The following is a 14,335-nucleotide window of genomic DNA, read 5'->3' as shown; positions in this document are numbered from 1 at the left end:
CAATTTACACAAAGTGCCCATATTGTTTTCGTTTTCACCATTTGCACATTATTGAATCCGATAGATATTTTCCGGCAACTATTGAGGTAACTCGAGTCTCTTGTATCGTTTCCTTTACAGCAAATCAAAGGTTTTTTTAACGTAAGACGATACATAGTTATTTTGTTTGTTTATTTAATAGACCGTATTACACTTAATATGAATACAGCGTACCTTCTCTTATATTACACAAATTCATTCGTGACTCTAATGACGACAATACATTTCGAATAATGTTTATATTTTCAAACTAATATAATCTATCTCGATTATTTTTATAACGACTATACTGTGTAAAAATCAAGATAAGTAGTCAATCATATTAAAAATAATAACAGATTTTTTTTTTCAATATCAGCAAATCAATTGGCGACAATCCATCACTCAAGATAATGCTAGTGTTTACATTCGTGCTTATTTCATGAGACATAAATAGTATAACATGTAGAAACTATTGAACTATCCAAATTATTCAATAAAGCAAAAAAAACAATGAATTCAGATATTCAACACGCCTAACCGAAATCCAAGAAATACGATTATGATTGTGCATCATTGTGGTCTCATTATGGCGACAATGTGGCATCAGCATCGCCTCATCAAACAAAGTAGTACAGAACTCATTTTGCCCAACCTCTCACCCGCTTCCGCTTTTCAATTTCAGCTTTATTTTCGACCGTGCAAAAATTCGGACTACTGACAATTTTCATAGATCACGGTTACTAGTTTAGTAACCGTGCATAGATGTTGAACAACCGCCAAAATTTCAAATACTTTTTTGTTTTAACAGTCTATAATTATATGCACGCAATCTGACCCTTTGACCTAGATTTGGCTGGGATTGAATATTTTATTTTAGACAATATTCTGACGAAAGAAAAATATTTCTAAGGCTAAAATAAAACCTAATATTACACCTCTTTGTGTATTTGTTAATTTTGCATATATTTGGTATGGCAGTATGTTTGTAAATATCTAGAAAAATCTCCTCTTTCGTTAATATTTTCATTTGTTTGAAATTTCCACCGAACGTGTCCCAGCGTGTTTGGAATATCGATCCCCCTTGGTTTCTCCGAACGGTCCCGACGTCCGTCATTCAACACAATCAGCATTTATTTATCGTATTCATGGGGATCATGTCCTGTAATTTGTTGTTTGTAAAACCAAATAATTAAACAAGTACTATTTATTATATATTTATTTTACTACAACGAAACTACAACAGAGCGTATAGAGTTGTCGATATGAAACAGTCGCCTTGAAATCGATTGAACTCAACTATCCATTTCTCACCTTGAAATAGAAAAAAAATGGGCATCAGAGGATATATTATTAACCAGTCTTACCAATCGCTAGCTTTATTTTATTCGAATCCATAAAATTCACAAGTTTTTTGACATTTGTTGGCAACTTCCGCACTAAAATGGTTGAAAATGTGGGCGTGGTTATCTTGCAAAGTCCTGTTGATAATACGGACAAATATGGTGCTGTTACCCAGGAAGTGCTCCGATCAGGTGACTCTCAGCAAATCAATGATGTTGTAACAAAGCATATTTGACGCAAATTGAATGGTCGTCGTACCATCCAATTTCCGGCGTCGATTCACATATTTTTTGTGCTGTGACAGGCTTCACAATTATTCTATCACGGGCAATTTCTTCTCTGAGTTTTCCACACGTGTAAGGGGGGAATGTCTCGTCTCTCTATCGCGTCCCCTTGAGGTACGGGATCGGGAAAGTCACTTAAGCTTTACAGTCAAATAGACACACACAACGAAATACGTTTCAACTCTCGTCTTAGTCGGTCAGTCGAGTACTCTATAAGACACAGTGCCCTGGGGAAAAGTCCCCAAGACTATCACAAGGCTAACCCAAGACTCTGTCCCTAGACTTCGTCTCTTCTCGTGTACTCGCCAAGACCAACTAAAAACTCTTTATTCACTTTCAAAACCTTAACCAATTACAAAGCAGTTAAAAGACTATAAGGCGTGGCCTTCACACATTTAGCCAATCACACTAAGTACTGGACACGTCATATCTTTTGATTAATCTTTCACTATATCACTAACTGCGAATACCAACTGTCAGAAATTGTAGTTCGGATAGCGACGGTTATATCGTAATTAGTTCCAAATCACTGAGTCAAGTTCCGTCCAGGACCTAGCATGAGCCTAAACGATGACAGATATAACACAGCCTTTTTTTTTAAATCCAGGTAAACAAAGCCTACAGTTTTACTTTAAAACCATATAATACACTCTAAATTACTACTATCCACTAAAATATAAGCTAATAAAAAAAGCATTATTTTTTTTCGAAAATTAGGCTGGAGTAAAACGGAATAAATGGTATTTGCATTAATGAGTAGACTTTTACCTTAAAGACGTAAAAGTTTATGTGCAAGTCAAAGTTCATGAACCCGGATATAAGCAAGTACCCATTTACCGAGGAACCACCATGTCCACCCGCATTTTTGTGTTAATGGCTGGTCTTGCAAGTAAGTAACTGACATTACACTCAATACTATGTGAACATACACATATTCTATATCTAACATCTACTGGTCGAAGTTTCTGACGATCGTCCCTAATACAATGTTCAATCACATTTCTACATTTTGCACGTATTTTGACATCGTTCTTGTTTATGTTGTCTCTAATATCTTTCACTATTATATGTAAATTTCCCCCAGTTACATTACAAAAAATTTACATTATAACCAATCATATATATGTCATGTTCCCAAATGTAAAACCATCCCTGTGACTACTCAATGTATGTGGTGTATAATTACGATGATAGTCACAATGTGCATCGATAATGTGTTTTATATTCTCAGCTTCTGTAGCTGCAGTCACTGTTATTTTACCAGCTGGTTCAAATACTATTGAGACCACAACAACAGTATTGGAATGTATATTTACTACATCTGGATTCAATCCACTGATTACATGGTATGAAGGAAGTAGTACAAGTACACGTATTACAGTTATACAAGCACATAATGGACAATTTGCCAACTTTCCTGGATTCACAAGACATGACATTCAAGACCAAGCTAGTTTAGTTATAACTGATACAAAGATAAGTGATGGTGGAATATATTGGTGTGAAGTATATGCTATTGATGATGGTAGTGACGAAAAATCAATCACACTCACAGTAACAGGTGTGTAAAAATACAGCTTTCACACAGTTCCCTAAAACATTCACACACACCTTATCTATGTGTTGACGTCAAACTACATTTAAACGAAATGTCAAAATCAGCGATCATACACACCCGTTGAGAAACAAATATAAATCTAAAATGCTCCTTCTGCGATGTTATATTGCATGTTGTCTGACATTCTGCATCACCCATTGCAGTGTTTGTATTAACGATCAACCCTATTTGTAATAACGATCAACCCTATTAGTAATAACGATGAACTCTATTTGTAATAACGATCAACCCTATTTGTAATAACGATCAACCCTATTAGTAATAACGATCAACCCTATTAGTAATAACGATCAACTCTATTTGTAATAACGATCAACCCTATTTGTAATAACGATCAACCCTATTAGTAATAACGATCAACCCTATTAGTAATAACGATCAACCCTATTAGTAATAAAGATCAGCCCTATTAGTAATAACGATCAACCCTATTTGTAATAACGATCAACCCTATTAGTAATAACGATCAACCCTATTAGTAATAACGATCAACCCTATTAGTAATAAAGATCAGCCCTATTAGTAATAATGATCAACCCTATTTGTAATAACGATCAACCCTATTAGTATTAACGATCAACCATATTAGTAATAACGATCAACCCTATTAGTAATAACGATCAACCCTATTAGTAATAACGATCAACCCTATTAGTAATAAAGATCAACCCTATTAGTAATAAAGATCAGCCCTATTAGTAATAACGATCAACCCTATTTGTAATAACGATCAACCCTATTAGTATTAACGATCAACCATATTAGTAATAACGATCAACCCTATTAGTAATAACGATCAACCCTATTAGTAATAAAGATCAGCCCTATTAGTATTAATTTTTGACTACTTTAACGTCCCACATAACATTGCACTACGTAACGAACGAAGAACAACACAATTACATTTTAGTCAATTATTTAATTTCTAGACTTGAGATGTTATTTATTTTATAATGCCAGCTAACTATATTGTGGTTTTCGCATAACAGTGAAACAAACTGATGTAAATAAAATACTATTTCACAGTTGACCTTAGAATGCCATATACAATAAGGAAAGCACACAAAATGTAAAGTGTCGACTAGTAGTCAGAAAAGATTGACGAGCGTAGTGATTACAAATAGTTGATAAAAGCACAGATTTTAGAAAATGGACGTGATAACAAAGTTATTGACAGATCATATTTGCTGTTACAAATATTGCAATTTCAAATATGGAGATTAATATGAGGCATTCTCAATGATGAAAAGCATAAGTCGCTGTATATATTCTTATGTGATGCCAGCCTATATGGTTACTGTTATTGGGATTGCAGTTTGAGTAAAGTTTTTGCATGAAGATATGACGTCTAATTACATATGCCACATCTGAATTATTGTATTCAATCAACGCCGACCATGATGTCCCATGTACCAACCGCGATCAATGACCGGCGGTAAGGTGATCATATTTTAGTTGAGGTTGTGGTTGTCACAACTGTCCGATGATCGGTGAGGTCGAGACTCAACATTGGGACGAACATCTTTATATATAACCAGTTTATCAGTGTACACTGATTTTGTCATCAATGTGAGTGTGATACAGATGTGTCAGGCACATTTTTGATTCACTGCATAGAAGCTTTTTGACACCGTATCCTGTACCGTCATATATGGATGGCACTTGCAGAGAAAGTGTTAATATAAGCACTAGGATCCGTAGCTTGACACACACATATATCTATAGCATTGCATTCATTTGTATTAATCACGCACAAGAAAATTCTTGTCATTGTATACAGTATTTTTTAATTAGTATCTAAGGATCTATAAAACAATAACATAACAACCTAAAACTTGTGAATGTGAAAATTGGAATATATTTGTTTTATTTCTTATATATCAATATGATTGGATAACATTTCTGTGTACCAACTGTGGCAATGCCATTGCACAAACTACTCGAAGTAACGAGAATTATTTACTCATTAACATTCTTATTACGAAATGAGTTTACTAATATGGCAATGGACAAGACAATGATATACCAGTTCAGCTATATTTGGGGGTCCGCGCATCAGAGTTTGGGAGCCAAGTGTTATATTGCATAACATATGTATGACCAAAGCTTCTTATTAGAAGATATAATAATATTGATAATTCACGTGGTTGGACGGCCATCTTGGATTTCCGGCATGAACACCCATCTGGGCATTTTTGTCAATGATGATAATGGACAAGACAATAAGTTCAGCTATATTTGGTTGTACAATCAAACAGGGTATAGGTTTTATATTGCATAGCATATGTAAGACCAGAGCTTCATACTAGAAGAATAAAATAATATTGAAAAATCACGTGGTCGGACCGCCATCTTGGATTTCCAGAATGAATACCCATTTTGGCATTTTTGTTCTATTAAATAATTAGGTCAAACAAGGATCTGTTTCTGTTCCAAAGTTTCTTGGACAATAGATGCAGTGAAAAATCATGTGCATAAATAAGCACAATATTGCGTCACAATAGAAGACTCATTCCCTTCGTTTTATTCTATATCTAAACACTCACTTTAGTGGTTTCGGCCTTAATGATTTAATTGATCTAATTGATAATATTCATACAATATACCAACGAATCATATGAGAAGTGTTTGATCAATCACATTTGAATTTTCGGCAGAAAAGTCTTATGCATACACACATCCGCTCCTGCTTGAACCGGTTTTAATATTTATTATTGATGTATCATATGTAAACATTATAATAGTAACTTACCACTTTTAGTGCGATACATTGGAATTATTTGAAAATTAGAAACTTTTCACAAGCTAGTGAACTATTTATGATTTATGTTGTAATGCTCGCTATTTGCACCTCAGTATATGCGCTTTATGTTGATTCACATAATATATAGCAATTACAGTGCTACAATAACTACATAATATTTTGTCTATTCTTTACAGAAGCAACAGAACCATCTGAACCAACAATAAGTTTCACTGGCAGTGATCCATTCAATGAAGGCGATGTAATTACTATGACCTGTACATCAACTGGTAGTCCTGCACCTACGTTCAGTTAGTTGAGAGATAACCAACCATTACCAGCACTGGATAGATATCAACTGAATACAGGTGGGACTGTATTAACTATCAATACAAGTGACAAAGACGATAATAGTAGAACATTTACCTGTCAAGTGTCTAATGTTAAAGGAAGTAAAATAGAAAATCTTACTCTGAATATTAGATGTAAGTAAACTTTACATGACTGTTAATTATTAACCAAACTCGCATACATTCTACTATTGTATTTGCATAATATAGTGCTGTACATTTAATAACGGAATGTGCATTAACCATACCGGGGGAAGGTGGATCGTATACTATATGACAATTGTCAGAATCAATGTTTAGATTGTGGTTGCAAACCTATATGCTCAGAATATCGACAAATAACTTGGGTTTACATTGAACTACAACATGTTAAATCCTTTCAAGACAACAACAACGGCTTGTTAAACTTCAACCATCTGGATTTAGGAAGTATAAAATCTAAAATACTTAATTAAATAAATAATGCAATAAAGCAGTTATCTTTTGAGTCGACATTGTGAAAATACATGTCAAACAGCTTCAACTAGCTTGCGCTTCTTACACAAATGTATCTTTAATATCTCACAATTAGTAAAATCGGGTCTTTATATCCGGAAGTAGTGTAGCATCTCTGGTCAGATTGCACTCTAAATTAGATTTCGTTATTTCGTTCGCTTGTTTCATGTAATTGCAAAACTAATAATATGCCCATAATGCTTCTTGACGGCTTTAAATAACGGTCTCTTTAATCTTAGCAAAATCATGCATTACTTCATATTCTGTAAAATTGGCGGGCCATCTTATATAAACAAATAACATTCAAATGCGCATCAACAGAGAAAAACACATTAATTCTGTAATTTTTATGTTGGAAATTACAGGCTTATTACCAACAAAAACAGGCAATAAGCAAAATTGAAACTCACAACATGACAAATGCCTCTTACATTTGTCCTAGCCTAAGAGCTATCACATGATCAGTTTTTCATGGCTGGTTGGGTGATTTGATAAGTTTCGTTATATGCCATTTTCTTTAGTGATGAAACAATTCTGTCATTTTACATAATTTTGTTTCCAGCTTTGAGATGTGTTATTAGACAACCAAACAAAGTTGTTTATTTGAATATAACGAACTGTTGTCTAATTTCAAATTTTGATCGATATTACAAGGTTTAATCTCATACTGTATACTTGACATGTAAGGTATAACAAAAATGTGTTGATGAAACAGTGAATATGTATATTACTTGTATTATTTGTACTGTGTATCTCTATAATTTCATTACAATTGTAGATTCCCCAGGTAATCCTGTCTGCAGTTACCAGACTATGCCAACACCATCATATTTAATCGATGATGACATGGAAATAAGATGCCAATCAACTGATGGCAATCCATTAGCGACATTACACTGGTATGGTGGTAACAATTAGATTCAAGATTTATTGTCATCGGAAAATGATGTCACAGTTACACTTGATTACACATGGAATCTCGATAAGAATGATAATGGGAAAATGTATACATGTAAAGCTACTAACGTTGTACAAACTACACCATTAACAGGTCAACTTGGACCATTCAATGTCTACTGTGAGTATATCTTATATATGGAAACTAAATAGAAATGATAATCAAGTAATGTATACATGTAAAGCTACTAATGTTGTACAAACTACACCATTAACATGTCAACTTGGACCATTCAATGTCTACTGTAAGTATATCTTATATATGGAATCTAAATAGAAATGATAATCAAGTAATATATACATGTAAAGCTACTAATGTTGTACAGACAACACCATTAACATGTCAACTTATACCATTCAATGTCTACTGTAAGTATATCTTATATATGGAAACTAAATAGAAATGATAATCAAGTAATGTATACATGGAAAGCTACTAATGTTGTACAAACTACACCATTAACATGTCAACTTGGACCATTCAATGTCTACTGTAAGTATATCTTATATATGGAATCTAAATAGAAATGATAATCAAGTAATGTATACATGTAAAGCTACTAATGTTGTACAGACAACACCATTAACATGTCAACTTATACCATTCAATGTCTACTGTAAGTATATCTTATATATGGAAACTAAATAGAAATGATAATCAAGTAATGTATACATGTAAAGCTACTAATGTTGTACAAACTACACCATTAACATGTCAACGTGGACCATTCAATGTCTACTGTAAGTATATCTTATATATGGAATCTAAATAGAAATGATAATCAAGTAATGTATACATGTAAAGCTACTAATGTTGTACAAACTACACCATTAACATGTCAACTTGGACCATTCAATGTCTACTGTAAGTATATATTATATATGCAATCTAAATAGAAATAATAGGTAATGTATACATGTAAAGCTACTGACGTACAAACTACACCACTAGCATGTCAACTTATACCATTCAATGTCTACTGTAAGTATATCTTATATATGGAAACTAAATAGAAATGATAATCAAGTAATGTATACATGTAAAGCTACTAATGTTGTACAAACTACACCATTAACATGTCAACTTGGACCATTCAATGTCTACTGTAGGTATATATGGAATCTAAATAGAAATGATAATCAAGTAATGTATACATGTAATGCTACTAATGTTGTACAAAATACACCATTAACATGTCAACTTGAACCATTCAATGTCTACTGTAAGTATATTATATATATATGGAATATAAATAAAAATGATAATCAAGTAATGTATGCATACTATAATACATATTTTTACATATTAAGTATCTGATTATTTCGCATTGCTTCAGAACTAATTTCATTTCCAAAGTATTCTTTATGAAACAATAATGATGGCATATATTCTATATTCACAAGGAAGCTTTGCAAATTTTAACTTTGATAGACGTGCACAATTAAATCTAAATTTTATTTTACAGTTCCAGCTGAGTCTGTGACATTATCGGTCATAACCAATCCTGTGAAGGAAGGTGAAACTAAAATACTGACTTGTATCACATCAACCAGTAATCCAGCATCTCAGATATCATGGTTAAAAGATAACAATGTATGGACTGATAATACATATGAATCTATTACATCTGATGTTACAAGAGATGGAGATTATAATGGTAAAATAAGTGAACAACAGATGACAGTATACATACAAGCAGAACATAACAGTAAATCATATCATTGTCAATCAAGTCATATCGACTTTACTGGTCACGTGATTTCTACTGTCATTCATCTTACTGTGTATTGTAAGTAATTTACTCATAATGGTCACATTTCTTACATTTACAATATTGCCTTTTTATGTACAATTGTGGAACTATATTTTCATCGTTACGAATATTGTGTTGCAGAACCTACAAATAATACAAATGTAATTTTGGAAATATATTGGATGACAATTTTAAATGTTTTTTACATAGTTATTTAAAGACGCATTTGTACTCGCATTTACGAATTCAGAAGATGTATGTACGAACGGCCTTTGGGACCAAGTTTTATGTTACACGTGTTTATATACTTGAATGTATATATGCTAGCCACAAATAACAGTTATCAAAGCCATTATATTTTACGTTATGCTAGTTAGTGGAAAATATATTAAACTGAGTGTGGTTTCTAAGCAAACAAACTATCGCGATTATTAATTATAAATCAACTACGGCTTTGAGTAATTGGTACTGTAATTGTCCTGAAATAAGATCAAAATTTTATACAATCACAAGTAATGCGTTTTTTTTCGTTAAAAAGAACTACTTGCTGGTTATTGGATATTTATAAATTATATCATAGGAGTTTGGTAATACGTTTTTAACATATTTTATCTTACTTAATTGTTCGTGATGTCGTCAAAATGAAGTTGAAATTGATAGCAATAGTTGAATGCTATTTTCCAGATAAACCATATTTTGTGAACGTATCAAAGAATCAGCGATCCTATGCAAGCAAAGGGAGCGTAGCAGAACTACGATGTGATATTGAAAGCAACCCACTTTCTTCGATAATATGGTATGGTCCGAATAATCAACCAATAAATATTGACAGTAGAATCAGCATCAACACAGTGTCACGTGGAACCTTACATGAAAGCATATTGACAATACAAAATACAAGGCTAAGTGACTATGGTAGTTATTCCTGTTTTGCAGAAAACGATATTGGCAATACAACATTTATTGTCACGTTCAGCGATATAAGTAAGTATTGTCATTTACATTTAGACTAAAAATACCTGCCAACCTATGCAAATGTGGAAACAGCAATCGTTATAATTGCTAATCAAATAAAAACAATGTAAATGTTACAGTGTTAATATTAAACTATGCAGCATGTGTTATTTACCGTTTGGGTTTGTTCAAATTAATGATAATATTACTGGATTAATCTATGTAGATAACCCCATAGTTACTATTCGCTAATTCCTTTGTGTTTATAATTTGAACTCACAAATAAAACTGACAATTTACATATAGGTGTTCCAGATGCACCAAAGTCCGTTGTACCAATAATACGATTCTATGACAGTCTGGTTGTCACTATAATTCCCGGATATGACGGTGGAGATGCAGATACAACATATTTTGTACAATATCGTACCCGGAGAAATGCAACCTTCATCGAATTGAACGCTGATAATTCAGAGACAACAAATATCACGATAGAAATACTTGAATTAGATCCGTCAACACTATATGAATGTAGAGCATATGCTGCGAACGCAATTGGTTTAGGACCATACAGTAATGCTATTATAATAAGAACATTGGGTAAGTTTGACGTAAACAGAGTAATGCTAACCCTGAATTGTGGAATTCGGCGTAGAAAATGATCGACATATAATCTTAAAACAGTTGAGAATCTTAATGTATTGGGCATGGTTTGGATGGGTATTATTAATATTATTTAACGCTATCATTATCCTTATGCAGTTTTAGCTATTTTTAATAGTTATTTAGGACTACGATTACCAAATATTATCTTCTATATATGCAGTTTTTAGGGATTGTATCAATATGAAAAACTGCAACGTTACGTTCAGAGGGTGTAAGGGTATCATAAAACAGACCATGTAACTCGCATTATTCCATTGAGATACACTGAGCGTTAACGATTTAAACCTTTGCTTTGAATGATGTAAACCACAATAACTACAGAAATAATAAAATGATTGTTACGTATTAACATTGTATGTACAAGCCTTGTATTTACATCAAAATAATATCGCAACTGTTATTATTTTTAGATGAGCCAATCGTAGAACTGGATCATGATACTACTACATTGAGCTGGACACGTCACGAGAACGAGACATACACATGTGTGAAAATAGAAACACGTCACGTGGATGTCACATGGGATGTTATAGTGAAATGCATGGATAGAAATATACTCGAATACAAAGTAAATGATACAAATAGGGAATACAGAATTACATATTGCACTGCAGACGGGTTTTGTGAAAGTCGAGATTTCTCTGCATTTACAAGAAGAACCAGTAATGGTAATATTTTCCAATTCAGCTAAATTATATATGCATCATTATAATCTATCGAATTGCACCCACATAACCCAACGTTCAGCAAAATTATTTAATGATGGCTTTCACTCACTAAATTAATAACCCTTTTCAGTGCAGTGAGTGTTGGTAACACGAGACCGAATATGGGACACAGAGAAGTATGAGTGATATTATGTACCCTGTCATCACTATAAACGGAGATAGTGTGAGCTCGTCATTATTTTTCGAGTCATTTGACTTCATGGTAATTATTAATTAAAATGTAACGTGGGCCTGACTTACCTTAATAAATGATTTACTATTGTTATAATCTGCGTAGATTGCAGACTATTGGAGAATGCATAGATACATTATCACTCACGTGTGACGTCACACTGTGGCGATGTGCTTTTCATTACTTATTAGGATATGTGTGATATTTGGTACACAAGTATACTCAGTGTTTACACTGTCAAATTTTACGCTCCTGTACACAAGTTAGAAATTTGTTTAATATTCACAAAATGTTTGGTATCCAATATAAAAGATGCATGTACCGGTTAAATCCATCGTATTGCGAAAGATCTTGTTTGCTTCTTTATTTGTTCTCTCCTTGTATCTAACTGGCATATAATAATACGATAGAAAAAGTATATTTCCTACTGAGAAACTGTGTCTACGAACATAATGATAATTTAATCTGCGGTATTCCTCACTCTTATGACGTCATCGTGGTCTCGTGACTGCCCGTACCGCAGTATCTTCCCGAGCAGCACGGCCGCTATTCCGAAATCCGCCGTCCGCGATGACGTCACACTCGTGTGAAATACCATTGAAAATATTATTTACTGTCTCTGTATAAGCGACATCGAGATGTCTTTGACAAAAACGCATTTGAACAGTATAAACATTGTATGACATTTCTGGTTCTATCTGTGGTTCATGTAGTGTAGGTATTATTGTTGGGATACTCACAACTTTGCTGGTTACTACTATAATATCTGTTGTGATTAGTTATGTATTACTTAAACGTCGATTGAACGAAGAAAAAAGACGATCTGTGAGTAACATAATATTTCGTTTTCAATATGGAACGTTGAAAATCATTCTTCTCGGCATTATTCCTGATTGATATAATTTTTAATTTTTATTTTCAACAGGATGTCGTAGATGATCGCGATTACACTGGACTTTCAGAAATCACGAGGGACAAAGACCACACCTATGAAATACCAGAGAAAAAGGTAAAGTAAATTAAATTACTGTCATGACGAGTTGAACACCTTATTACTTTATAGTGCTGAGATATAGAAATATTGATCCGGCCATTGTTGATACATATTTGTCGACCCAAATAAAGCATTGTTGATCAAGGCGAAGCCGTGGCAAATATGAATATTTACCGAGGATGGTGTCAATATCTATATTATAGTGAATATAAGACACATATTTTAACACTGTATTAATTTTCTCCATTCCCATTTATCTGTTTCATCACACTTGCAATTGTTTGTATGTATTTATATAATTTAATTGCATAATTCCTCCATAAATTACATTTGTGAAGGCATCAACTAGCTACAGGCGACTGTTTCATTTCAGAGATCGCGATATTTACACATGACATGCGCGCACACAAAAATAGCACACTGCTCTGGGGTCATTCAGACCTAAATAAAACGCAATATAACACGTTTCCCTTTTGATCAACAGTTCAGTTCAATGAAACCCGCGTGTATGTACGATACAAAACCAAATGATTAATTCACCTTTATGAAATGAGCACTACACATCGGTACACGATGTCAACAAATCCTGAAATGCTGGACAAAATTGGTAATCCGCGCTAGCTGCGTACACTGTGTGACAACTACGGTCGAAACGAACGACCAATATAGGTTATTCGATGACTATATACCGGTGACACATATTCGCATAGGACATAACTCAAGTAATGCAATATATCTGGTTACAGTTGTTCGACCTGTTGACAAATTACGCCGACAAACCATAACGGTGAATCAGCATTTTGTAGTTCAATCATTACGTCTATGTATGCGCAGTAGCCTAATTTGATGTTTTTGACGTCTGAAAACTATGCAAATATATCGTCCATCAAATGCACGAATCTGATTGGCTAGTGAGAATAACATTATACTGTACTACTTTATTACGTATATTGTATCCTTGTAATGTCATTTAATTATATATTGCCAGGTTGCTGACAAAGATGGCAGTTATACATCACTCAACCCTGCTACCAGAGAAAAAGAATCCGAATATGAAATGCCACTACCAAGACCAAATAATGTTTAAATATATATCTAAATATTATATCGAGTAGTGCTATAGTAAATCTTCATCCACTGTGAATATAAATCCCGTGAATGACCAGCCTACAATTCAATTGTTGTAAGCCTTTTTCCTGTTTGTGCTTGTTGTCAGAATCATTCAGGATACACGGTATAGTTGTAGTTATAACACACG

General features: G+C 33.3%; 1 protein-coding gene and 1 long non-coding RNA gene across 2 annotated transcripts; both read left to right on the top strand.

The window, feature by feature from the left end:
* Nucleotides 1-2,495: 2,495 nt before the first annotated feature.
* Nucleotides 2,496-10,576, top strand: LOC146745978 (peroxidasin homolog). The gene is made up of 6 exons (XM_085498861.1): nucleotides 2,496-2,535; nucleotides 2,878-3,207; nucleotides 6,205-6,318; nucleotides 7,631-7,759; nucleotides 9,276-9,518; nucleotides 10,248-10,576. Exons 1-6 carry the CDS (start codon nucleotides 2,496-2,498, stop codon nucleotides 10,574-10,576), a joined length of 1,185 nt encoding a protein of 394 aa, XP_085354987.1.
* A 2,300-nt stretch (nucleotides 10,577-12,876) lies between these two features.
* Nucleotides 12,877-14,122, top strand: LOC146745977 (uncharacterized). The gene is made up of 3 exons (XR_014929437.1): nucleotides 12,877-12,908; nucleotides 13,009-13,092; nucleotides 14,066-14,122. It is a non-coding gene; the product is annotated as an uncharacterized LOC146745977 (long non-coding RNA).
* The last annotated feature ends 213 nt before the right edge of the window (nucleotides 14,123-14,335 follow it).

The sequence above is a fragment of the Saccoglossus kowalevskii genome, chromosome 5, assembly GCF_978046115.1.
Source record: "Saccoglossus kowalevskii chromosome 5, keSacKowa6.1, whole genome shotgun sequence".
Classification (NCBI taxonomy): domain Eukaryota; kingdom Metazoa; phylum Hemichordata; class Enteropneusta; family Harrimaniidae; genus Saccoglossus; species Saccoglossus kowalevskii.
Note: the sequence above shows the minus strand (reverse complement) of the source record. Positions and strands in the feature narration are given on the sequence as shown.

What these genes read in the sequence shown, in the direction of transcription:
- LOC146745978 (XM_085498861.1), top strand. Translation starts at nt 2,496, where the DNA reads ATGTCCACCCGCATTTTTGTGTTAATGGCTGGTCTTGCAA. An exon ending in GTTAATGGCTGGTCTTGCAA is followed by an intron (nt 2,536 to 2,877) that starts GTAAGTAACTGA and finishes TTATATTCTCAG; the next exon opens with CTTCTGTAGCTGCAGTCACT. An exon ending in TAGTCCTGCACCTACGTTCA is followed by an intron (nt 6,319 to 7,630) that starts GTTAGTTGAGAG and finishes TTACAATTGTAG; the next exon opens with ATTCCCCAGGTAATCCTGTC.